The sequence below is a fragment of the Triticum aestivum genome, chromosome 6A (genome assembly GCF_018294505.1).
Source record: "Triticum aestivum cultivar Chinese Spring chromosome 6A, IWGSC CS RefSeq v2.1, whole genome shotgun sequence".
Lineage (NCBI taxonomy): Eukaryota > Viridiplantae > Streptophyta > Magnoliopsida > Poales > Poaceae > Triticum > Triticum aestivum.
The window spans coordinates 76,655,587-76,682,841 of record NC_057809.1 but is presented as its reverse complement, the minus strand read 5'-3'; the positions used below and the strand labels follow the sequence as shown (position 1 = coordinate 76,682,841).

General features: G+C 45.2%; 3 protein-coding genes and 1 pseudogene across 5 annotated transcripts; all 4 read left to right on the top strand.

Annotated features, from left to right (window-relative positions):
* The first annotated feature begins 2,435 nt into the window (after positions 1-2,435).
* LOC123129459 (BTB/POZ and MATH domain-containing protein 2-like) lies at positions 2,436-3,561 on the top strand. Its single transcript, XM_044549615.1, has one exon. The coding sequence runs from the start codon at positions 2,482-2,484 to the stop codon at positions 3,559-3,561; it is 1,080 nt and encodes a 359-aa protein (XP_044405550.1). The 5' UTR covers positions 2,436-2,481.
* A 2,991-nt stretch (positions 3,562-6,552) lies between these two features.
* LOC123130323 (calponin homology domain-containing protein DDB_G0272472-like) lies at positions 6,553-8,188 on the top strand. The gene has a single exon (XM_044550243.1). It carries the CDS (start codon positions 6,622-6,624, stop codon positions 7,267-7,269), a length of 648 nt encoding a protein of 215 aa, XP_044406178.1. The 5' UTR covers positions 6,553-6,621; the 3' UTR covers positions 7,270-8,188.
* Positions 8,189-10,721: 2,533 nt separating this feature from the next.
* Positions 10,722-11,765, top strand: LOC123129458 (BTB/POZ and MATH domain-containing protein 1-like; annotated as a pseudogene).
* A 4,421-nt stretch (positions 11,766-16,186) lies between these two features.
* On the top strand, positions 16,187-26,458 carry LOC123132145 (peroxisome biogenesis protein 5). 3 transcript variants are annotated; one of them, XM_044551905.1, is made up of 13 exons: positions 16,187-16,438; positions 17,172-17,297; positions 17,371-17,524; positions 17,612-17,805; positions 18,015-18,305; positions 19,143-19,262; positions 20,004-20,144; positions 20,820-20,989; positions 21,212-21,455; positions 24,016-24,103; positions 24,485-24,600; positions 24,863-25,079; positions 25,771-26,458. In XM_044551905.1, the coding sequence occupies exons 1-11, from the start codon at positions 16,322-16,324 to the stop codon at positions 24,505-24,507; spliced, it is 1,668 nt and encodes a 555-aa protein (XP_044407840.1). In that variant the 5' UTR covers positions 16,187-16,321; the 3' UTR covers positions 24,508-24,600; positions 24,863-25,079; positions 25,771-26,458. The 3 variants fall into 3 exon arrangements, with proteins under 3 accessions (XP_044407840.1, XP_044407839.1, XP_044407842.1); XM_044551904.1 differs by lacking the exons at positions 24,863-25,079; positions 25,771-26,458 and having other exon boundaries at positions 24,016-24,600; XM_044551907.1 differs by lacking the exons at positions 24,016-24,103; positions 24,485-24,600; positions 24,863-25,079; positions 25,771-26,458 and adding an exon at positions 21,576-23,998.
* The last annotated feature ends 797 nt before the right edge of the window (positions 26,459-27,255 follow it).

Genomic DNA, 27,255 nt, shown 5'->3' with positions numbered 1-27,255 from the left:
CGGCTGCGTTGGGCGCACTAGCACCGCACTCCCAAAACCGGTCAGATGGTGTCCATTTGCCCGACCTAAATGGAAAAAATCTGAACAAAACGAACATCCGATTGGGGTCGCCCGTCGGAGTTGGCCTTTGATTCCAACAATTAGTCCCAAATCTCATGTCTTTGGTGTTGTCTCCTCTCCTTCGTCGTCCATGATCACCATCCTCCATGGTCTCCTCAGCCAGACTGTCTTTAAAAAAAAAGGCGACGGGCGAGCCCGAGGGAAGGTTCGAACCTAGCCCGGCTTTGAATTAACAAAGTCATCAACCAACCAGGATTACAAACTAACAGCTTACAAAGGAAGAAAACAATAAAACGATAGAGATACAAAGTGCTAGAACAGCTCATAGCCTAACAACAATAGCAATAAAAAAATGGAAGAAGGAGCCCAGCCTGAATTGCCAAGTCCAAACATCTAGGACAACAGCTACACCAGCATCAAGGTGAGAACAACAAGAAGCACCAGCAACGGTGGCCATCGCCTACTCCCGCAGAACCTACCGGCACGCCATTCGATTCAACCTCCGAGGAGGACCACAATCCTCTTGCCCTGGCTCGAAGGACGTCGTAACGTCGGAAGGTAGAAAGCTCACCGAGAGCCGCATTGACAAAATCAACATAGCATCCCGGACATGAGAAATCAGAGTTTGAACCACAACCGTAGGGCTCCCGTGACCTCACCACCGAGCACAACCAACCACACATCCAAACAAGACTTGAAGAATGATAGTGCAACAAGAAGACTAGCGAAAGAAGATGCACAGGAAGACGCTACCATCCGCCCTCAAACAAGCAGCAAGCGCCAACCTTGCTTCCACGCATCCCGTACGCTGCCTCCTGGAAGGGATGAGACGACAGCACGCCACCACGGTCCACAGGGGGAACCAGAGATTTCACCACAAGAAGGGAAGGTGACCGGTGGGAGGGGACCTCAACAAGGCCTCCAAGGAGGGATCCGACACCAAACAATGGCGCCGTCTATGTCGTGGCCGCGCCGATGAACAAGGGTTTCCCCCGATCCCGCTCCACACTCCGTCCATACGGCCATAGATCAGATCTGAGGGGCGCAAGCCAACTGAGAGGAACAGAGATCTTCATCAAAAGCAGGAACGCCAACCGACGGGGCACCCTACCATCACGGTACACGTCTGCCACAACCTCGCCGCCCACAAGGCCGAAATCACAGACTAGCACCCATGGTCGCCGCTCGTCGTAGAGCCGACACATCACATCCACCGCCAGCCAACAACCCCGCCACAACCACCCGGGACACCTCCACAGCCACCATATAGCCCCGGGAGAACAAAAGTGCGTCTGTGGCCGAAATTGATGACCACCAACTGCTAGAGCATAGGATCCGGCGACTTGAACACGGCTATAGCGAGCTTCAATAGGTGCAAGGCCGTGAGCCATGCCCAATGGGGGAAAGCCGGAACGAGCAGGCGCTGCCATCGGAACCAGCACCAGTGCCGGATCCAGCGGAAAGGGCAGCCTCTGGAGCGTCCAATGGGAGCCGCCGAGTCTAGAGTTGGGGAAGAGCGCCGCGCAGAAAGGGGATAGACGGAGACCAGAGCGAGGGTTAGGGAGCGTGGAGGGGGATCGCAAGCGAGGATGGCGCGAGGGGAAGCCCCGCCGCTACCAACCACCGTGGGGGCCAGACCGGCGAGGGCCGACGGCGGCGGCGGGGGAGGAGAGAGCCAGGAGGAGGGGCTTGCACGGCGGCTAGGGTTTCGCCCACGAGCCGCCCGAGGAGGACGACGCGAGGGGGAGGGTGGTGGCCTCAGCTAGGCTGTCTTCACTACCTCCTCTACTGTCTCCTCAGCAAGCCAACATGCATTAAACTTTCTTTCATAAGTAGGTTTGTCATTAGCGACACCAATAAGGTGACTAGTATCGAGCATAATGGACCGTTTTGGCGAACCAATATGTGGTTGGATGGTTAGAAAGACAGTGATAACCCTAGCTCATTAGGGTTCAAGTACTAATGCTCGCATTATTTCTGGATTTATTTTAAAATTTTGGCGATGCTCGTTCAGTGGGAGGAGACGTTTTCGTCGACTATAAGGCATATGTGTTGATCTTGTCAATCTCAAGACGATATGCCCGTCAATCTATCGTATGTGCTTATAAAGGTAGGGTCTGCGTGTGTGTTTTTATAGAGATGAGTGTATGCGCATATATATGAACCCCTGTGTCCCTAGTGTTTTCTTAAAAAAAAGACCGTTCTGTTGCCCTCCTCACGTCTGTGATAAGCAAGAGACCGGCGCAGGAAACACATCCGTAGCGATTAACAAGTACCAGCATCCGGGTGAATCTCCGACAAATATACGCGCAATTAAAAACATCGATCGATGTACGTCCGTGGCTCTGTCTGCCCATCGATTCGTTTAGATCGATTTTGTTTCTCGAAACCTCTTCGCTACAAGTCCGCCGGCCGGCCGCCATGGTAACCAAGGCCTCCTCAACGGTGGTGGTTCACGCCGGCGTGCACCTGTTCAAGGTCGTCGGCCACTCCACCATCACGGGCAAGATTAAGCTCACTTCCGACACTTTCCGCGTTGCTGATCACGACTGGGCTATCCTGTACTACCCGAACGGCAACCCTAGCGTTGTCGACGACCAGTTCAGTTCGATTTTCCTTAAGCTGATGAACGCCGGCGAGGATAAGGTCACGGCCTACTATTCCTTCTGCCTTCAGGACCCCGCGGCGCCGGCGACAGGGGAGAAGCACAAAATCAGTTTGCACACCCCGAAGTTCTCGTCCACTTCGTTGGTCAGGGGTACCGACAAGTTCGTGAGTAAAGCCGACTTGGCCGCGTCCGGGTGCCTCAAGGATGACTATCTCGTGATCAAGTGCACCGTCGAGGTCCCAATACTGATGGACGACCGACTGGAGGGCGACGATAACGACAGCGTCATCGTGCCACCCGCAGACCTAAGCAAAGATCTAGCTAATCTTCTAGACAGCGGCCTCAAGGCGGACTTGACCATCAAGATCGGCTGGTTCAAGAGATTCAAGGTGCACGCGTGCGTACTCGCTGCGCGATCGCCCGTCTTCCGAGCCAAGCTGTGCGGCACCATGATGGAGAGCAGAGGAAGCAGCATCCTCATCAAGGACATAAATGCAAAGGTTTTCGAGATTGTGCTGCATTACATGTACAATGATCGTCTGCCAGAGTCTATGGATGAGGCGACGGAAGAGACCACAAACATGGTGCAGCATCTGCTCGTCGCGGCTGATCGTTACGCAATGGAAAGACTAAAGCTGATATGCGAGATGAGGTTGAGCAAGGCGCTGGATATCAACACGGTGGGTTTCACCTTGGATCTTGCAGAGCAATACCATTGTCAGCAGCTCAAGGGTTGCTGTCTCAGGTATATGACAAGAAACGGCAAGAGATTACAAGAAATCATAAACACCGAGGGGTTTGCTGAACTAAAGCGAAACCAACCACAGGTCGCATTCGATATTCTTGGACAAGTTATTGCCTTAATTACTGGCAACTTAGTCATGTCATATTGACATGAATCAAGTGACGATACATCTTGAAAGCAGAAGCACATACTAGCTTGTTGATCTCTATGTATTTACTGGTCTATCATGAATTTGGTTTGTCTAATTGGGCTGTGTGAATGTCCTTGACGCACTACTTTAAAGCATCTTCCATGGCTTGTGTCTTATTTTCTGGTAAGAGTGTTTATTTTACAAGACTACAACTAGTATAATGCAGTGTATGGTGATTAAATATAAAGTTGGTTCTTTACATACAAGCTTACTCCCTCTCCTCATATATGTGTGCTACATCCCGGTATCGTGATCAATAATATTTTACTTGATGTACATACTTTTTTTCGAGAAACTTTTGATATATCCATCTTCAATCATGACAGTTCATCGAATATCAGACATAATAAAAATTACTCCCATATTCATAGACCATCCAGCGACAACTAAAGCAGTCAACCGTGCCTGCCGTCATCGCCCGTCACTCGCCGGAGCCGAGCAAACTTGTTATAGTAGACAGTCAGGAAGCCATCGTATTGTAGATAATGATGAATTTGACAGCGACAGCTAGGGTTTGAGAGGTATTTATAAGAGCTCTCCCCAAGCTTCCTCAGTAGATGTTGGTTCTCTCCTTTGGCTCAAAATGAGTCAAATCCTCTCCCCAACACATCTGAGTGTCCTTGGATATTTGTGGGCATTCGGTTTGGTGAAGATAGTTGGAGATGCCCTGACCCTCATACTTTAATGCAAACTATACACTTTGAATAAATTTTATGCTTGAACTTAATATTTTACTCACCTAGTACTCCCTTCAATCCATAATAAGTGTAGCAGTTTTGAACTAGACGTATATTTAACCTTAATTTAAAAGTGTGACACTTATTTTGGATTAAAAGGAGTAGAATTTATGTCTAAAGTATATTCTTTCCTATCCATATTAATTTATGTTTGAAACATGCTTTTTTTTTCTTTCTGAATAAATTTTATTTATTGAAAGGCATCCATGAATTTGTACTAACCCCGCCTTTCAAAGTTTCAACCACACAGGAGTTCGATGGACCCACCTCCAATTGCCACATGCATAAAAATTCCTGTACGACCGGGTCGTACAGCCCCAACGGTGAGACCATCTCCTGCAGATGACATGTAGCAGAACTGGTCTCAAAGCAATATCCTTAGGCCAATTTCAACGGGTGACCCCATTTGGTCCGGCCGCGTCCATTTGGGGTGAAATGGACACAAATCGCAGCCCAACACGCGACTGCAAACGGACTGGCGTACATTTTTCATTCGCCGTCAACCCATTTTTAGCCCAAATTTGGGTTGCATTTGCGTCGAAATGGACAGCACACGAATGCATGCGGGCGCTCTCTTTGTCCTCCACCTGACTTGCGCGTCGGTGGAACATAGCCCCTTCCCTATGCAGCATGCACCTCCCCCCCCCCCATAGCCACCACTACCCATTTTTCTGGCTGCACAATAGACCCGCAGCATCAACACAAATCCCCCGCCCCTCGCCGACTTTCGGAGGAGTTCTTGCTGGTGTTTGTGGGCTTTCTTCGCCGCCTCAGGTACTAGAGGAACCACAGCCGCCAGCAACCCCCATCTGCCCCAACACCGCCCGCCTCGTGCTGCAAGGCCACCTGCCACACTCGTCTCGCTACTACAAGCCTACTTCCTATACGGGGAGGCCGAGCTGCTCTTCACCGGCTGCGTCTCCACCACGACCGCAAGGTGTTTCCACTTTGGTCATAAAATCCCATTTACCCTCGAAAAATCACATAAAATCTTCAAGACTTTATGTCATCATCTCTGAGGTGGAAACTAAGCAGAAAACTTTTGCTCTCCGACAGAGTGATTCTCCCGAGGAAACTTTTCTTCGGGAGGGGGAAATCAAAGTCATCATCATCACCAACACTTCGTTCATCATTGGGATCATCATCTTCATCAACATCTTCACCAGCACTATCTCATCTCCCCTAGTTCATCCCTTTTGTTCAATCATTGTATTAGACCTCCCATTGATATTTTACTAGGAGTACTTGCATGTGTTGATTACATCTTGTATTGATGCATATGATATTTATTGATGAAAAATATTTATGTGAAGATTGTTTATCAAATATTTATACCCACTAATCATGATCCATATGATGTCTTCTGAGTAGATCCATTAGTTCTCGAGGACATGTGTGAAGTAATGTTGCTAGTAATCATGTGAAGTTGAATACCATTTAATGTTTTGATGATATGTTGTGTTGTTATTCCTCTAGTGGTGTCATGCAAACGTCGAGTACATAACACTTCATCATCTTTGGGCCTAGGGGAGGGACGCGCCCCGTCCCGGCCACCTCTTGGGGAGGCGGCGCAAGGGCGGGGGCGGGACCTGGCGCGCGTGACCGGCGAGCGGGGCCCTAGAGGGGCTGGGACAGCCGGCGGCGACATGGGTGGAGCTGGGGAGGAACTCTAGCGGGGGAGCCTGGTTACATGGCACTTCGGGCGTTAACTATAGTTTTTTTTTAAAGAAAACTATATGTTTTTGCGGTATTTAGGGGCTAACTATAGTATTTTGCGGACTAAGTGTTTGAATGAAATGGCCTATTACGTAACATAATTGGATGATTGCTCATTGGCAGTGCTTGTTGCCACAGAATTCGAATGATATATCATGAAAAAAGAAGAAGAGTTCCAATGATATGCCATGAAAGAAGAAGAAGAGTTCGAATGATATGCTTTACAATTTACACTGTCAATGTCAAGTGCTTGAAAATTTCGGTGTAATACTATTGAGTTGTATGAATGCCAAATGCTTACGAATTTCAATGTTATTTCGTTCATATTTTCAGTGTTTTCAAAATTTCAGTGATATGCTACAGATTGTACACTGAATATTAAGTGCTCGTGTGAATCCTGAACGTTGGATGTAGAATGAGCGGCTGGTATTGGAGGCCAAGGCGCGGCGTGAGTGACTTCGTGATGGAGACCTCTTCCTGAACCGCTTGGCCCTTCCCCTGTAGCGAATCTCACCTCCCGCACCAACTCGGGCTCGCCGGCGGCGGCCGCCGCGCCGGCTGCGCGATGGAGCTGTCGTCCGCTTTCGAGGAGCGCGTCCGGCAGATGGAGGACGCGCGCAACCACTGCATGACCCGTCTCCAAGCCGAGAAGGAGATCCTGGCCGCCAAGACCCGCCTCCTCGCCGCCAAGGCCGCCGCCGCCCGCCGCCTCGAGCGGCGCCGCCTCCTCCTCGAGCGCCGCGCCGCGGACCTCGCCTCCCGCGCCCTCGCCGCCCGCGCCGGCATCGACGCCGCCAACGCGCGCCGCCTCGCCGTCGCCCGCGACATCAGCTCGACCAACGGCGAGATCGAGGAGGCGCAGCGGAAGGCGGAGGAGTGGGACCGCTTCTACGAGTCCAAGAGGAAGGAGATGGAGGAGTTCCGGGCAATGTCGCAGCAGTTCGAGGCGGGAGCTCGTCAGGAAGTGCAGAGGCTCAAGGCCTCTGTGTCTCAACTGCAGGCGGCCCTGCAGGAGCTGCAGAGCGGCGGGTTGCGCTCGGACGACGCCGGGATCGGGGCTGCGGAAGCCAGGAAGGCCGACCTCATGGCCAAGAAGGCGAAGCTGGATGAGACCCTGGCTCAAGCCCGCCAGTTCAGAGCACTGCTTCGGCAGCAGCTCCAGAAAGCCTTCGCGTCGTCACAGGTTAGGGATCAAAAGGGGGCACAAAACTGACTACGTAGTACTGTATGTGGTACTCCAAGCTAAACGGCCTTCATTAGCTAGCTCAATCGCTACGGATTAAGGATGCAAGCGTCGCGGGCTAGCGGACCATAACATAGTAGTACAATGTAGTGTTGGTTCTAGGCAAATGCTGAGCAAATTTTGAGCTAATGGATGAGTTTCGTGGGACGAAGCGGGCTGCCACTTGCACCCCTACTACTGATGAAACGAACTGTAAATGTCTACAGGCAGATACATGCTTTTTATTTCAGTCTTGTTTAGAACACCGAAATTCTTGGGATTTCAATCTTTGCCACTCGCTGTGCCAGCGGCGTGCGGGTCTGAGACCAAATATTGTAGATAACTTGTTGTAATTCAAACGCTAGATGATCAACAGCTAACCCATCATTGAGGCCACAGCAGCTTAGTGCTTCCTCGGCTTCTCTCTCTAGACTAAGATGTTTTACTTGTTGCATTGGTTCTTCGGCGCTGCTATACACACGACGCCTGCACATCGACGTCGTCGCAATGCCAACAGCGAGCATGCTCGCAAGAGCGCTGTTGGGGAGGGAGCATCGTTTGTAGGTCGTCCGGAGACTGTCGTGTGTGAAGCAATTTCCTTGGTTCTTCTTGTTCTTACTTCCGTTGTCCTGGCATATGTAGGACAAGATGTTTTCCTCATTGCAAACCAAAAGTCGTCTGAGTTCTTAACATATCTTATTTTCATCAATTCCAAGTAAGTTGGATGTGCCTGAATATATGTAGCTAGTGCTGCCATTTTCTTCTTAATGAACCCCATTAGAGGTTCTCCCCTATGCTATTGTGAATATTCTATTTGTGATTATATACATTGGGTTTTCTCTTTTTAATTGGCTTGTATCATGAATTACACCAGGGTTATTTACTCTGACTTATTATGATGTATTCTCTATGCAGGGAATGCTTTCTGGCTTATTTTCTTGCTTGCTAATTTAGTTCCACTGGTTGCCAGTAGAATAATGACAATTGCTATATTTCAATACCTGGTTGCTTTCCTCGCCTCAAAATTGTTAATAGGTATTGAAATTTTATGGCCAATATATGCATTCCAGTCATAAACTGGTTTATGTTGGTTTCGTATCTGAGCTTTATTATGCTCTTTAGAAGCAATGTCAGCAATGCATAGGGCAAATAATACTTTACTGCCTATGCTAATATTTCACTTTATCGTGCTCTTCAGAAGCACATCTTGAACAGCTTGGGGTGATGATAATGGCAATGGTGTATGTTAATTACAATTAATCCTAACACTTTATAAGAGAGAGAGAAGTTTCTTTAATTTCAACTTTTCCAATACAACCATTGGATCCATCACAAGTCGATGGTACATTTAGCTAAGAGTCCATAACTTTGATTTAGGCTGTTGCTAATATGGATATGCTTATTTCTTGGTGGAAAGAAGGTAATGGAACAGTGCATCAACAATTGGTGGTATCTCCAAGTGAAACAACTATGTGAGGGAGTGGTCAATCGATGATGGACGCAGGGCATGGCTACCTGCTTGATTGAGTTATTAGATCATATTGTTGCATTTCGGCATGACATTATGTGAAATAGAGAGCATGCCATTTGCTCACTGTATTGTTTTTCTGAAATTGGAGAAGCAAGTAGCTTCCTCGAGGAGGGCCTAGCAATGCCACTGATGGAATGATTACCAGAAAGCATAATGAAATTTGGTTTACTTTCACAGTAGTTGTTGCGGCTGTATGGATGATCTGTTTGATGTTTTTGGTCGTTCTTACAAAAGATGTGCGGCATGGTAGAGATCCTAGGAAGCATGAGTACCATAGAGGTTCTAACAAAACTGCATTGTTATGTCTTTCAAATTCGAAGTGTGGGTGCCGGTTGGCTAGGGGATTGTGAGCTGGATGTGCCATTGATGGTGCTGCCGAGCTTCGATTGGGGAGGCAAATATAGGGGTGGAGGAGGGAGGAGCAAGAAAAAGAAGAGTGATTTATAACAATAAAAAAGGGTCGACAATGATGTTTGATGTGTACAAGGATTCTAAAGGTATATTTGACATGCTTGTTATTGAACCACTACAATATTTATGTTCTCATTACAACATATGAACAACTAATTAGTTTTTCGCTGAAAATTTGTAATGTGTAGCGATTACACGAGCATTCAAAGTAGACATCAGTTCGTCCTAGTTCACTCGTGGTATAGCGCAAGACAATTAACGGTGTTGTCCTGGAATTTACCATGCACGGATGATGTTGAAGTGATCCTGTGGGCGTGCGCCAAGATGGGAATGGGCCGACCCAGACCTGGCCTCGTGGCTATGTGAGGCCATGGGTCCGCCGATTTCATAAAAAAATTATGGCCTCGCTGGCCCATTGGGTAAATCAGGCTGACCCAAGATGAAGATGCGAAATCCATGTGTCCAGTATGCATAATCTGGAGACCGGAAATGCCACCAGGACGGCAAGCTGGACAAGTTGGAGAGGATGGCTAGCTCGCTGGCGACCGAGACGACAAACAAGAGGCTGGTTGTTTCTACATGCATGTACCTTGATAACCCAACAATGCATATATGCAGTGGCGGAGTCAAGATTTAAGCAAACCCTGGACCAATTTTTTCTCAGCAAAATGAAAAAACTTTAGCACTATAACTATCCAAGAAATACATCATAACATTTCAAAAAATATACCCCATACAAAAACATACAAAACAGAGTTTAAATTTTTCCGCAGGGTAAAACAAAGTTTAATTCCCGCAAAAGAAAATTAATTGCTCAATAAATCAAGAATTTTAACTCAATGCTTAACGATCTGGCAAAGTAAATAAATATATCAAAGTACAAAGAATAGTACGTGGATATAAAAAGTACCAAATCAATTGCTTGCTTTATTTGTGCCTCCCATAACTACAGAAAACCGTTGAAAAAGATCTTTTGTCTTCAGTTTTAATTTCAATTCAATTTTCTTTTGCATACACTGATCTACATGGACGCATAATAAGTTCCGGTGTGGTTAGTGGTTGTAGCAGTTTTCCACATATTTAATCATACATATGCTTACACAAACTAAAATTACGTGAGAAAATTAAGAAAAGAGTATAAATAAGTAGCTCCCTCCGTTCTAAATTACTTGTCTTAGATTTATCCAGATACGGATGTATCTAACACTAAAATGAGTCTAGATACATCTGTATCTAGACAAATCCAAGACAAGTAATTCGGAACGGAGGGAGTAGCTCCGTGCGTGGTGCGATGCGAGATGATGAGTCCGTACGTGCGTGGCTAGGTCGACACGCTGACTGGGCCCTTTCTGCCTGGGACCTACCTCGGCCGTGTTGGGCTGTTGTACTTGTATCCCAGGCCTAGTACAAAACCTCCAAGATCTATGGATATCGATTCCCTACAATATAAGTACAAAAGAAAAAAGTGGAGATCTACATACGGAGATCGATTCCCTACACAAAAAAGTGGAGATCGATATCCTTCTCGATTTCTTTTTCTGGGACGCTCTCGATCATGCCGGCATCGGCGGCGGAGGCCACCACGATAACCAGCAAGACCTCGTCAACGGTGGTCGTCCACACCGGCGAGCATCTGTTCAAGGTCGTCGGCCACTCCCGGGCCGGGGTCACAGGAAGCAACACCATCCTCACGTCCGAGGCTTTCCGCGCCGGCTGCCACGACTGGGCTATCGTCTATACTACCCAAACGGCCGCGCCTCGAGGGTTGATGAGCGGTTCACGTCTGTGTACCTCAAGCTGATGAGCCCCGACGAGGGTGAGGTCAGGGCGTCCTACTCCTTCTGCCTCCAGGATCCTGAATCGCCATCGACCAACAGATTTATGTAAGTTCTTGTTCGGCGGTAAGGGTTTGGGCGCCAGCAGCTTTGTGAGCAAAGCCGATTTGGCCGCGTCTGGGTGCCTCAAGGATGACTGCCTGGTGATCAAGTGCGCCGTTGAAGTCTACAAAGTCATCTGTGAGGACGAAGATAACGGTAACATCACCGTGCCGCCCTCCAACTTGAGCATAGATCTCGGCGATCTTCTAAAGAGGGGGCTCAAGGCAGACCTCACTGTCAAGATCGGTTCGTCCAAGAGTTTCAAGGTGCATGCGTGCGTGTTGAGTGCGCGGTCACCGGTCTTCCGCGCACAACTATGCGGCTCCATGATGGAAAGCAGGCAGAGCAGCATCTGCATCGAGGGTATGGATGATAAGGTTTTCGAGGCCCTGCTGCACTACATGTACAAGGACTCCCTGCCGGCATTCATGGAGGAGACCACGGAAGAGGCGACAAACATGGCGCGGCATTTGCTCGTCGCAGCTGATCGATATGCGGTAGAAAGACTGAAACTGATGTGCGAGAGCAAGCTGGGCAAGGAGCTGGATGTCAAGACGGTGGGCTTCACTTTGGATCTGGCTGAGCGGTACAATTGTCAACGGCTATTAGTTACAAGTCACAAAAGGGTATACTCCTTGATCCGCCACGTCGGGATGTCGTCCCCTTAGTAGATGGACGTGATGCAATCTTAACATGTATGCTCAACATGCATCAGGGAGGATCATCAAGCAACGGGAGCTCACGGATCTGGCTCCATGAAACCATGCCTCGCATCCTCAGCTGATCTACTTTGTTGTCAACGAGGACCTTGGCTAATGGCGCATCGTTGTTACAGCCTGGCTCCGTCCATGCAACTTCTTATTGATGTCACTCACCACGTGACGATGCTCACAATGAGAAAGAAGCACGACCATCATCACAACGAAGCATCATATTATAGTTTTTTTGGAAGGAATAGTTGCTTTTGTTTTAAACCAATGTAGTTTCAGTGATAAATAATTCTGCTAGAGAAAAAAAATTGTTTCCTTGAAAGAAATTTAATGGCACATTGGAAACACTTCGCTGGTCCTCTAGAATACATCTTCATCGCGCCACAAACAAAAATAATACACTCGAAATTTATGCAGCTTTGTTTTATATATGTTGACGTATAAATGTATTGCCTAGTCTTTTTCATCAGATCGGTATTTGGGTTGTATTGACCAGAGCATACACTTCTACTCCCTCCGTCTAGGTGTGCAAGTCATCTTACATTGTGCACCGCGACCAAGGCGGAGAGGAAAACGAGAAAACTTAATGTCTTTTTGCTAATTAATAGCATCGCATGCAATGAATTAACCAATGCATGTCATGTTTAGAAGTCTCAAGTCATTAAAAGCATGTACAGCCCACATCTCTTATTGGTTGATATGTTACAAAACAAGAAACGAGAAGGAAGTTAATGTACCGTGCCTAAGTGTTTTGGGATTATTTGTTTTTCATAAGGTGACTTATATACCTAGACGGAGGGAGTATAATATATTAAGAGGAAAACAATGCATCATGCAAGAAAACGAAGCGACCTCTTGGTGTGCATTTAGTTGCATTCTTGGCAGGACAACGTACGCATTCTTGCGGTATGCATGGATATCTAGAGAGGAGAGCCAGGAATAGAAGCATAGAACGAGCAATCTATAGCAGTACTCTCCTCTCTTTTATTCTTTTGTTGTATATAGGAATGCATACATGGAGAAAAAGCTCTAGAACGGTTTGGAGGTTTGAGCATCTACAACCGTGACACCAAATCTGACCCCTCAACACTCGTGGGCGCGACCGGACGCGTCCGCACGCAGTAATCGGTCACACCTCATACTTTCTCCCCTGCATCTGAGTACCTCATATTTCATCCTTTAGATCCATACAAAGCACGCACAATAAATCCTATTACTATGCAAATCACACTAGCCTAACTATGCTTCGTCATCGGAGATGGCACAATCTCCGTGTCGGGCGCCGAGTTATGGGCGCGTAGGAGGGCTCCGGTTCCTGCTCCGCCTGGTGGATACGACGGTTGGCCTTCGCCTTTGCCTCCGACTGAAGGGAATTGAGGATTGCATGTTGCTCCGCAAATAGATCGGGCGTCGCCCGCGTCCTCCTCCTACTCTACGTCATCCTCATCCTCCTCCTCCTTCTTCGGATCCACCGTGTCCGGAGGTAGCCACACAGCGGTTCGGGCTTCGCGTGTTGCCTGGATCTGCTCATGGGGTTGTGGTCGGAGCTTCGGTATTAGATAAGGGTAGCTCCTAACTCGTCAGCGTGTGGCATGGACACTTGATTGTGGTGGCGGAGGGGCAGTGAAATGTGGACGTGGACGGCGATTGGAAAGTAGAAGCGGTAAAAGGGAGGAGAGGAAATGTGGATAGGTAGGGTTTCGGTGCCGGCGTCCGCCTTAAATAGCCGGGCTAGGGGCCTTGCGCGGCGCGCCAGAGCGCTAACAAGCGACATCATCGGTCCGTCAAAGAAGACGAGCTCCGGATCGTCGGGATCTCGAAGTGTTTTCTTGTGGGGCTCATGTTAGTTCGATGTGGCGGACGCGCCTGGGCTTCCCCATATCTGCCCCAGATTTGAGCTGGGTACGAGGGTTGCCGGTCAGCCCAGGCGTTTGTGGCGCCCATCCGGATCGGGTTTTTTTACCGTCCAGTGACCGGGCCGTCCGTCCGATCGTTTGAGGGGGCTTTGAGGCGCCCGACTGTAGATGCTCTTACATGGGAGGAGATGTTTGCCATGCAAGATTTTGTAGCTATGGTGAAGGTATAAAAGACTAAAAATACTATATTGACAAGCCATGTTTCATGTTGAAAGTGAGAACGGCTTTAGAGCATCTCCAAATCGGACTCCCGGATCGTTCGCAAATGTCTGAACTGGGCTTTCCATACGCACTTTGCCATCCAACATCGTCACGCGTCTACCCGCGAACCGGTCCATCTGTTCGAAATCCCGCAAACCAGAAGCAAATAAGGAAGGCTTTGCGGGAGTCTGGACATCGGCCTGGCCAATCAAAAGCCACCCCGTACCTCTCTCTCCTCTTTGTCCGGAAGATGATTAGTTTGCGTTTGGCCAAATGCTGCTGCCGGTTGTGAGCATGTTTAACGGAAGTCATTAAGCACACGGTCACCAGCACTAACTTTGGCGGTAGGTGCTAAACTATTTGAAGCTTCAAATGCTTCAAGGTGGTTGCTAGCCAAATATTACTAGCTTTGGCGGAAGGTTGCTAAAACTTTTTGTGCTTCAATGGCAGATGGTTTAGTGCTTTGGTTGAAGGTTGCCAAGTGCTTTGGCAGAAGGTTGCTAGCCACGGTGGAAAGTTGCTAAACTATTTTCTTTTTCCTATTAAGTTAATAGAAACGGACATTTGAGATATAAGTTGGATAACTGACTCCTATCCCCATGTTCTGAAACCATCCGGATCGGTCTACGGACAAATATCATGTCCGTTTTAGGGGTCCGCCGTAGATATTTTAACATAGTAGAAAAGAGTGAATTTTATTTTTACCTCTAGTTTCATGTTTGTGATAGAAATTAACCCATTTAACAGTTTTTCCCACATTTTAACGCAAATTAAGCAAATTTGTGGCACAAATCACCCCATTCATTTTCCCATTTTAGTGATGATTGTACATTGCCACATAGGCTGTGAATTTTCCCTTATTTTCCCCTGATCTGCTCTTGCGGTCATGATCTCCTCCTTCTCCATAGTGCCGGCGCCATTGACTTGTACAGTGAGGTCGTCCTTCTCCACCATGGCCCACTGCTCCGTCGACAACCTCTTGCACATCCGGTTCGAGCCCTTCTGCGCTGACCTCTAATGTCGATAGTTCAACCTCACATGGCGCATTTTGTACAAAGAAAATCCTAAGCACTTCGCTGATAAGTGCACTCGAGGGAATTCCAGTGCTTTCACACTGCAATGCGAAAGAAAAATAGGAAGACCCTCTTTTTTGGACTAAAAATAGGAAGTCTTCAACCAACTTGAAATTTGATTTTTTGTAAAGAGAAGAAAAACATTTCCTGTCTTCATGAATGAAAAAAAGAAAGAACCTTTGGACTAGAATAGGAAAGACTTCAAGTCTTCAACCAACCTGAAATTTGGAATTTTTTAAAAGGAAAAAAACATTGTTCCCTGCGTTTTCTCATGTGTGAACAAAAAAAAAGTTCCAACCATCCATACGCTCACAGAAAATAATTCTCTCACGTGTCCTGGCCTTATCGGGTCCACAAGAGCTTAGAGAATCTTTAGCATTACAGTACCGTGGACGGCGAGAAAGAACAGATCCGATAACACATACGACATAATTTAAACTAGCAGTTCGCGCCAGACATTACATTGTCGGAGTTCGTTCATACTAGCTAAACATAATAAAGACCTAAATCTCCGCACAATCATCATCACCAGACTTCTTGACGTCGAGATGGTACTCCATCGACGAGTTGGAGAGGACGGACGCCAGGGCCAGGTCATACTCCTCCTTCAATGCCGCTTCGTCTTCGGCGACGGCCGCCTTCTTCGCGTCGACCAACGCGCGCTCCGCCGCCCGGAGTCGCTTGTGCGCAGGCGAGAAGATCCAGTTGAGGCGATCGAAGTTGCTTCGCGCCCGCCCGGCGAAGCTGCGGGACAGCGCGCCACGCTTCCACGGCTGCTCCTTGCGCGACTCCTTCACCGGCGGGCTGAGGGAGGAGCTCTCGGCCTCGTCGTTGTTGCGGCGCTTGCACGGCGGCGAGCCGCCATGGCCCCCTTGGCCACCCCTCTCGCAACCGGAGCTTGACATCGGGGCGAGCTTTGGTTGCCCGCGTGCACGGTTAATCACGACAGGTGGAATGAGGATTTACCGCCGGAGGTAAAGAAATGCGGCGGAAGGGGAAAGGGGTAAAAGAAGACGTGAACCCTAAACGCCGGTTGCCCCGGTATATATGAGGGAATCGAGGGCGGTTTACGGGCCGCTCTAAATTTTACAGGCTGGGCCGGGCCGGGCTGGGCCAGGCCGGGCGGTTTATTCGGTATCTGGCGGGGCTGGTTTTTTTGCGTGCACTGTAAATCCGCCCTAAAGGGCCCGCCAGGCCACCGGGACGCACGCAACGCGACTCCTCCTCCTCACTCCCCATCTCCTCCCGCTGAACGCCTCTCGCCGCCGGCGATCGGAGCAGCGCCAGCGCGTCCTTCCGGCGCCCGCGGGGGCCTTCTGCGGACATGGGGACGCGCCACCTCATCACCGGCCAGAACAACTGCGCCCCGGACGGGGCGTCCTCCTCCAACCCATTCGGCGCCCTCGCCAACACCCTCCTCGGCCAGTCCAACAAAGCGGAGGTAAACCCTAAGTCCGTCGCCCCGTCGGTCAGGACTCTCGAGCTTAAGGGCTTGCCCTCTGCATCTGCGGTGGCCTGGATCAATAGGCGCCCTTTAGATCTTCTGTGCTCATATGCCGCTTCCGTTACGCGAAGCCAGTGCTGTATCCCGCGCGGTCTAGATGCGCTGAAGAATATGGTTGATTCGTGGGTTGTACTGTCGCATGTCTCCAATTGCTTGGTGTATTGATTTAGACTGACTAGACGGGCCAGAGCTATTATTGGTTCAAGGTTCAGTGTCTGTTCCCTTTTACCTTACTCTGGAACCATGCTCGGAAGTGCTGGGCGAGATACTTGAGTCAGTGCTTTGTAAAGTACAAGCTACCAAGTTCGCTATAGTATCGGTAGGCTTCTCTATTCCTATGCTGTTATCTTGTTTTAAAAAAGAGAGTAAAGGGTTAAAAGAGCTCATCGTGCTAGGATTCTAACATTTAGCACACTCATTTCACCGGTTTAAGTTCAAGTGCTCTGTGAATTAACTTATCTGAGAATCTCTGATTGACCTTATTCTGAACATACCAGTCATTAGGTATATGTGAATAAATATTTTTTTTGTCTCCTACCAGTTTCCATGTTCATTTATAAGAATTTGTGTGGATTAAATTGGAAATGTGGGATATTTAACATCAAAATGCATTGAAAAATTGTAGCTGAAGTCCAAGAAAATATTGGTTATAACATTTTCTTTTGTGCAGTCACTAAGGGGACTTCCTGGAGCCTCAGTTAATGTTCCAACTACGTCTGATTATAGCGGAGCTCCACTGTCTACTCTCCCTGGCTCTGAGAATGAGTTCAAGCAAGATCAACGACCATTTGCATGGGTAATGGTGATTCTCCAAAACTTTCTTTTTGTGTCCCGTTTGGCCATTCCTAACTGTTGTTGAACACTTGCAGGGTGCCGACTTCAGTCGTGGGGGTCCTGCTAATGATTGGGTTGAATCTTTTCGCCCTCCGGGGCATTCTGCATTTGGAGGGCCAGAAGCAAACTTTGCAGAGTTTGAGCAAATTTATAACAATGCAGGCCCTACCTTGGGACCGGCCTTGGATGGTAGATTTCTGTGTCTTAGCATTTCTGTCTACTGTGAATGGTTGTCTATTAACCACACATTGCAATGACTCCTAACTTCTGTTCCAGGTCCACCACAAAGGGTCTTATCTGGTGTTCTGCATTCTTTTATTCTAAGTGGCCGAGCTGGTGTGCCATTTCAAGCTGTCCCAGTACCAGCTCTTGGTTTGTCCGAAGCCGACAAGCAATGTATACGTGATCGCAGCTTCATAATGGCACACCATATTTTGGCCGATCAACCTGAAGAATATATACAAGCACAGGTTAACTTTTCTTACATTTGTGACTGGAATAGCCATGGATCATACAAATTTGCTCACAACACTTATTTCTGTCCTTTCTCCATTAGCTTAGCTCAGTAGTTTCCTGTTGACTTGCTTGACATTCTAAGTTCCATGTGCTGCCTATGTTTCGTTGATGAATGTTTACTAGATGAACATTCTTGAATGTAACACTTTTATCCGTATATCAGGTAAATACATTGCTGCATTCTCTTGATATTGACAATAGTGATCGAATGAAAAATCCCCTGCATGGGCCGTACCCAGAGATGGAGGAGTACTGGAATCAATCCCAAAGTGCTTTGAGATCTGGCCCAATGCACAATGCTGCAAATAATTGGATTACTGAGTTTGGCAAGCAAAATAATAACCCTGAGGGTTGGATCACTGAGTTTGGCAAGCAAAATAATAACCCTGAGGGTTGGGCGCACTCTTTTGTGCAGCAATATGGTCCCAATGGATGGGCCTCTGAGTTTGAACAGGTCAGAGCCTTCTAAAAGCATGTTTGACGTTTTCACAACCATCAATTGTGAAGCATGTTTTTTCATTGTTTATACTAATCATATGAGCAGACAACACATCCTAGAACCAAGTTCAGCCATGCTGAAGATACTGTTTAGCTTCTAGGCCAGTATAACTATGTTGCAATTGATACCGTTTTATCTGGATAATCTGATTGCCAAATAAATGATGATATCTGGCTATCTATGTATCCAAATGCAATTCTGGATTTCATTTGTATCTGCACCATGCGCTGTAGTATTCTTGAGTTTGTTCTGTTTCTACTGGAATTTTCTCGTAAACATTAGAAAATTATGTTTTCCATTTTTGTGAGTAAATTGCCATTTTGCCAATATCCAACAGGAAACACAATCCAATAAGAAAGTTTGTTTGAGAAAAGGATATGTGGGTTTGGTATGCCATTACCCAGCTGTAATCTGATAGTTTCACTACCCTACCCATTGATCGAGATATTATGGTAGCTATGAGTAATTGTATGCTGTATTTAGAAATAAAGTTTAAGATATTCTTTATATATGTATGTGTGTTTATTTTAGACAGTCTTATGTAAACATAGAATTCTTACTTTTACTAAATGTAGTTATTCTAGAACATGAGGTGACAAAGGATCACATTCTTTCAATATATCTGTTAAATATTAACTAGTTTTAGTTGGCTTATAAAGTGAAAAAAAAACAAAGCCTTGTAATTTGTATGGAAATCTGCATACTCATCATAATTTGGTTTCCTTCTGCACTAGCATGTTCATTTGTGGGATACATGGCTTAAATTATGCTATGTACTTTATGCTGTATCAGCATCAGTCTCAGATGGCCATGGGTCAGATGGGAGGAGCGAACATGGTGAATCTCGCAGCTATGCAGCAATCCCGTATGCTTGCGGAAACATTATCAAGTAACAATGACCCAAAATTCCAGGTATTTATAATGGCCTGGTTGTACATGTAACTCTATTTTGCTTGCACATTGTTTTTACCCACAGTGAAAATTTGCTTGAACAACAGCTCATCATAATTTATTTTTCTTCTTCATAAGGAAATATCCTACTCATGTATTGATGTGATTGCATTTGCATCTTGATATGTTAGGCTAAACCTAAATGTTCTAGATTAGGTCCAACATGCCTAAAGTATCTCAATGAATCCTCCAAAAGTCAGACCAAACCTCCTAAATAGGATCTTGCTTTCCAAACTGATAGAGAAGAACCTCTATTGGATATGCAGAAATGAACAAACATATATTGTGAATAAGTTTTGTATTTGGTGTACGACACACTATTGATATATCGTGTTATACCGCACACGTGTCCAATGTTTCTGTTTATGTCAAAAACACTTTTTTTAGTGGCAATTGGGGTGATATGAAATCCTATTTATTTATTATATATGTTCTGCTAGATATTCTACGGATACCGCCTATTACATTTCATGGTTCAAACTCAAATTTTGTAGATATTGGATCATGAGAACTCTTTCTTAAGTCTGTATCTTTCACCAATAATAATATTGTTTATTTACATTAAGTTAATCAACTGTATTTTTTGCAACCTTATATTATACTATAGGATCATCTCTACTAGTGCTTCATCCTTAGAATTTGTCACTTAAGTTTGCAACCTTAAGCACCTGATGACACTTTCTTTTTCCTTTTGTTTCAAAGATGAGCCGTGGTGAACTTATTATAGAAGATAACCAAGTAAAACAAGGTTCAGCATCTCAATCCAGTGACTGGGCTGATGAATTTCAAACACAGGATAATGCTAATGCAAATTCTTGGGCAGATCAGTTTGTGCATGAAGAGGTAATACCAGAGAGCTGGATGCATTTAAATAATTGTATGGTGTGCTAAATGGGGTTTAGTTTTCACCTGAGAGCTGGATGTGTGTAAATTAATGCATGCCATGCTCAAATGGGGTTCTAGTTTTTCCAGGCAATGTAAAAAAGGAACAGTGGTGTAATAATGGTATTATCATTTAGGAACACTAGATGATGCCCCAAATGTTGCTACAGGAATCTTGTTAGAATATGCATAAATAGTTGCTTAAAAAACATCTAAAACTAATGGAAAGCAAATGTTATCTTAAAAAGGTGAAAAAACATGAAGCATATAAAAAGAGAATAAAAAGTGGATTCCAGTTAACAGAACATCATTTCTAACAAAAAATGTGAAGGATGAAATATGTAGGTATGCTGCAATCGCCCAAAACGTATACTGTCAATACAAAATCTAATGAAAAGATAACTTATAACTAACATGCACAAATTGATGATGTGGCAGCCCTGCATGCATAGAATAATGTGAAAAACATGTAATTTATGACTTGCATGCAGGACTTGCTCATGTGGCATGCTTGCATGTGTGGGAAAAATAGGTAGTGGGTTGTAGCTATTTAGGAATAGTACATCGATGTCCCTTCTTTCACACTTACATGTGCTGGACACTGATGATTTTGCCTCACTAATATTTGTTCTACAGCTTTCACAAGGGTCCGATAGTTGGGTTAGTGAGTTCTCTAGTGAACAGAATCAGGGTGGGCTCAAAGAGAAGTGGGTCGATGAGTTCTCCAAATTGAATGTGGATGATTGGGCAGAGGAGTTCAGTGGAGGAGCTTTTGGTGAGAGCTCTGCTGATCCATGGGCAGATGAGTAAGTACAGTCTCTTGTTTTTCTGTCTTTGCTAATAGTATTAAGGTTGAGCCGACCTCTGTTGCTTCTTTCTTGATATGTTATCTGACCAATCTCTCTGTCAGATTACTAAAAGAACTTAGGGTTTGGTTAATATTCATTGAGAAGTCATTTGTTTTTACCATTGATTGGTTACGTTCTGTTTACAGCTTATCATTAACTATTATTGTACATTGTTTGTAGGTTTCAGAACCAACTGTCAGCTTCCAAAAGTTCTGGCTCTTCTCAAGGGGTTTATGTTTCTTCTGAGATGAACCCATATGTTGGTCACCCTAATCCAATGCAGGAAGAGCAGGAACTCTTTCGGAAGGGCCTCTTAAGTGAAGCTGCTCTTCCTCTGGAGGCTGAAGTTTTAAAGAACCCTGATAATGCTGAAGGTTCGAGGTTGCTTGGAGTAACACATGCCGAAAATGATGATGACCAGCAGGTAATTGTGCCTCTCATTAATTTTAGTGATGTTCTGATGTTCATATGCCGAGTCAGGGATAAAAGTGGAGCGGAAACAGCTGGAATTGAGTGATATCACATTTGTTTTCATATTTTTTAGTGGGAGCAGAAACAAATACAGATACCCGAAGGAGGTATGGAGCGAATACGGTATGGACGTGTACACTATCGCTGGAGGAAAAAGAACCCTTAAACTATGCAGGAGTGGCGCATCGGTGTGAGAAAGGTTTACCGGCATAGAAGGGTGGAAAGTGGCGGTGGAAAATTTGAAATATCCGATAGTCATATTCAAGAAAACCATATATTGCAAGTCGACATTGGCATCCGAACTAAAATGAAAATGGGTATTGGAAATATCTGGATTCTTTTTACAAATACAAATGTTGTATGGGATTTTGAAAAATTTGGATATGGAATTGGATATATCCGTATCCGAAAAAAAAGTTAGCCAATTTAAACAATTCTAGCCCTATATGCTAAGTATTCCCTCCATTTCTTTTTAGTCTGCGTATAAAATTTGTTTGAAGTCAAACTTCGTAAAGTTTGACCAACTATATTAGAAAAATATCAATATTCAGAATATGAAATCAATATTAGTAGATGCATCATGAAATTAATTTTCATACTATAGAACTTTTGTATTGTAAATGTCGATATTTTTAAGATAAATTTGGTCAAACTTTACGTAGTTTGACTTCAGACAAATTTTATACGCAGAGTAAAAAAGAAACGGGGGGCGAGTATCCAACATAAGAGCATCTCCAATAGGTGCCCTAAAATAGTGCAGGATCACTTTTTAATCACGAGGGGAAAACGCTGCTCCAACAGGTGCCATATATGCAAAAGTTTTACTCCAAATATACAACACCCACACCAAGTGTTGCGAATTTTGCAACACCAGGGGGACCACTCGGGACCGCACAATTTGGTGTTGTAAAAAAGCACTCGGAAGGAGGTTTTTGGTGTTGTAAAAAAGCACTTTTAGGTGTTGCAAATTTTGCTCCAACCATAATTTGGTGCCTTATGGGCACGTATTGGAGATGCTCTAAAGGCCTAAAAAGTTGTTAAATCTTACTTTTTTTTGTATGATTCAACTTAGAAACTATTATGCATTATAGTGGTATGTATTGGGTTTCACGCACCAACCAGTTGCTCCAAAAGTCCAAACTGATGGAGAAGGTTGGGCATTCCACATATACTTCAACACCCCCACTCGTGTGCAGTCTCTCTGTCTTGCTGCGTGCCTCAAATGTGGAAGGGAGCGAGCAGCAATTGTAGAAAACAATCACACTAGCCAGGACTCGAACTCGAGACCTCTGTCTCTGATAGCATACCATGCTTCATGCACCAACCAGTTGCTCCAAAAGTCCGAATTGATGGAGAAGGTTGGGCATTCCCCATATACTTCAACAGTGTTTCTCCGTCTACTGGTCTATCATTGATTTATCGTATGGTGCGAGTCGATCGTCTATCATTGATTTATCGTATGGTGTGAGTCGATCATCTTAGGTCACATAATTGTTGACTTATTTCTTTTACCTAATATGGCACTAAATTATAAGATATTTGCATCGGTTCTGAATTGAGAAAACACCTGATCCGTATCCATATTCGAGTAACATCCGCTCCGTATTCGTATTCAGCATTCATCTTTGTTTTTGAAATATGAAAACGGAAGTGGGAAGGGCACTATCCAATCCGTTTCCACCCCTATCGGCATAGGGCATCGACGTCAACGGAGGAGGGCAGTGAGCCCGCGACAGACGATGGTGGTGGAGGCGCTCTGCTTGCCATCGCACCGCATCAAGGATGGATGGGTGGCAGCGTGTGGGCTCGGGATGATTGGATGGCCCCACGGCAGCGTGCTCGCCTGCTCTGTCCTTTGTCAATTAGGGACAGAGGATTAGGTTAAGGTTGTATTTACATTCCGGTGGCCCACACATTGCATGTGTGCTTGTTCATTGTTGCCTGCTCGATTATTGGGCCACACACAGCCATGGTAATAACGGAAATTTCCGTATTTATGGAAACAGATATTTCATTTTCGTGTCTGCTCTGCCGAAAAATGTTGTACCGTTTTTGTTTCCCTTTCTGCCTAAGAAATTCCGTTGCCCAAGATTTCCAATTCCACATTTTTTTTTCCGTTTTTCTGCGGACCAGACGGAAAGATTCCGCTCCTTTTTCATCCCTATACCAAGTATTATATACTACATGTTTGGCATATGTTGAACGGATTATTGTCACTATGGTAGTCCAGCATGGATGTATTGGATGCATCATATTTGTTCATTACCGAGTTTAGATCATTTTCAAGGAATATTGTTTTATCTTGTCTGAAAGGCCAAAGCAATATGCTAATTCTCGTGACTAATGATGTGAACCATTCTCTAATGTAGTTTACCTCACAAGAATTAGATATTCATATATACAAAATAAATAACGAATGTTAGTTCTAAGAATCTTGGGGTATGCGGGATGGGCTCCATGCTTCTTCTTTGCTAAAAGAGTCTGCTATTATTAATTTATTTCCTTGCTTTCAGGCCATTGCTGCAATGCTGCGTGCCCAGGAGGCCAATCCTACCAACTTGGAAGTTCTTCTTGCTCTTGGTGTCAGTCGTCACACAAACGGTGAGTGTTATTTATGTGAGCATTTCAGTGACCTGCTTAATCTGCTGGAGTTGCTCTTATAAGAAATGAAGTGGTAGAAGGTAGGATTGGAAGGTAACAGGTATCTGCATTGTGCAAGCTAGTTTCAATTGTAAAAACTAAGCCATCTTCCAGGTTTTTCAATTTTCATTTACAGTTAGAAAAACTTCCCAATGCTCCAATCCTCCTCCTCCCCAGTGTGTAATAATACTGCAATAGTTGTGCTCGTAACATGTTCTAATATATTTTGAATTTCTGTTAAAGCAGGAAATTTGTCGAAATAGCCCTACTTCCGGTTGTTATATTTCAATATTTGTGTATACCATCATGAGAGGAACTATTTATCTTATATGATCACTGCAGAGTTGGAACAGGAAAAGCATTAAGATATCTTTCGAGGTGGCTCCAGATTCCAGAATCATCCAAAGTACGGAGGTCTCGCCCCTCCCCACCAAACTGATTCACCATATGGTCCAGATGTAAGTGAGGGATATCTAATTCATAATGATGGTGTATCAAACAAACAATTTTAACTTGTTAAACCCTTTCCATCTCCAGCTTCCAAATGGTATTCTGTATAACTGTCTCAGTTTATTGTACCTTTCTATGAGATATTATTAACTGTAATCATGTGTCTGTACAATCTGTTTTCTGATCTTACTAAAGTTTGTTAGTTTAGGATACTAAACAACCTACCTCTCACCATTTTTTTTTGATGCGTACCTCTCACCATGTTGTTAGATTGTTTAATGAAGCTGCTCAGATGTCGCCTGAGGATGCTGATGTCCACATAGTTCTGGGTGTCTTGTACAACTTATCAAGAGAATAAGATAAAGCTATAGCTTCATTCAAGACGGCACTACAGCTGAAACCACAAGACTATTCTCTCTGGAACAAGCTCAGTGCGACCCAAGCAAACAGCATCCAGAATGCTGATGCCGTACTGGCATACCAGCAGGTAATTATTTTTTGGAACGTGCTTGAACTTCAACTTTGGTGAAAGCTTCGTTCTGTTTTTTAAGTATATTTATATGCTTGGTTTAAGAAGTATAGCACTTTGTCTCTATCACAGACTCTGGTTATTCCTTTTTAAGGAATGCTCTGGCAGTTGTATTTGCGGTGCAAACTGCAAAAGCTAGCAGCATGATTCTTGTCTGACAAAAATAGTTTTATAATATAGTGTCTCTATACATGTTGGAACTAATTTTTTTTTTGAAATGATCAACTAATACACTGATTGGCGTATGGAAAGTAATGTCGCATATCACAAGCATTGGGATTGGGGCAGCTAAATCCCTCTGGAATGTGGATAAGTTTCTGTGTGATTGACACCAAGATTGTGTTTCCTGCTGAATGTATGCTACATCCCAAGTGCTTCTTGCATCATAATCAAATTATTTGATGCAGTGTAATCCCATTGATTTGGTGTCCGATCCTACAAATACATGTTTATTTGCATCCTTCACTTATTTTATTAGTATAAATAAACTATAAAGTGGATGACTGATCGAAACCATCTTAGCGCTCATTACAGAAAATACGGGTATACTAAAGAGTTCCCCAGGTCTTTGGCTTATTACTTTAGATGTTGATTGTGGTATACTAAAAAATGCCTGGAAGTAACCCCAAATTGTTGCTTGTTATTTCAGGCTCTAGATTTGAAGCCCAACTACGTCGGTGCATGGGCTAATATGAGAAATAGCTATGCTAAACCAGGTAATTCTTGTGTATCACAATGATCACTCGATCATGTTGTTGACTGTATAATTGCATTTTTCGCAAATACCCTGCGATTGCGAAATAAGAAACCTTATATTGAGTTAACATTACTCCACTGGTCCATTAACATGCTTGTCATCATTACATAAGTGAGTTTATGTTCTTTCACTTTTAGTATTGAAATGGTTGTCTTATTATCATGCTCTCTCAGTATTGTAAAAATTCTGGGCACTTTTTGTACAATGAATGTCACCTAGTGAATAATGTTGATTAAGCGCAGACGGTTATAATGTGAACTACTCATTTACCTAACTTACTATAACGATGAACACTGAAATCTATCTTTACCGAAAAAGGGTTTCCCCCTGCTTTGTATACAAAGCAACCAACCGAGACAACCAACGATAGGTGCTGGGGCGGAAGCACAGTCACGCCCAAAAGAAATGAAAGAGAAAATACAAGAGAAACAAATGCCGACAACGGCGGATCGACAAAAAACGAAGAAGCCTCGCGACCGCTGCATCCACCGGAGATCGCCCCGGGCAGGAGGAGCATGCGCGGGTACTGGAAGACCCGCCGCCACCGACACCACCCGGCCAGATCCGGGGGCGACCGCCGGCGGCGGCGGGAGGGCAGGAAGGAGGGTGAGGGACGAGGGGGAAAGGGGCGCGCGCCGCCTCAGTCCGCCTCCCGGGGAGACGGCGCAGGGGCGGGACGGGGAGGAGGGGGGAGAGGGGAGCGGGGCGGGCCGGGGCGCACGTGCCGGTGGCGGGAGGGGGCTAGGGCGGCGGCGGCGGCGGGGAAACCCTAACGGGAGAGGTTGGGACGGGAGCGAGCGGGGAGGTTAGCTATTTGTGGCCCTGAAATCTATCTTTATCCAATGGTGTGATAACTCAGCACAGAAATTCATTGTGATAATATATGACAGTTATTCACATATAACCCCTGTTGCAAGATTGTTTTCTAAGTTGCTTTCTGTGCACGGTCTGTACGAAGATTCCATTCGGTACTATGTAAGGGTGGTTTCCATGAATCCAAAAGAGGGCAATGCCTGGCAGTACTTGAGAATCTCACTTGGGTATGTCCGATTCGCTTCCTTTTATCTACATGTGAACATGGACGAATTTCTTTTATGATGATTTTACCTTACTTGTAGCTGGGTAATGTTGATGACTTATATGCAGAGAGGTGTTAGGAATTGTTGTTATAAACTAAAATAATGCAGAGTTGAGGGTTCTGAACTAATAGTTTGCCTTGAACATTCTACTTTTCTCATGTCTTTGATTAGTGTCATGATTTTGGTTTGTTGCTTATCAAATTGATTTTTCAGAAGGGAAGGTTCTTCTCATTGGTGCCTCTTGAACAAATAGTTTTCCTTGAACATTCTACCTTTCTCATATCTTTGATTAGTGTCA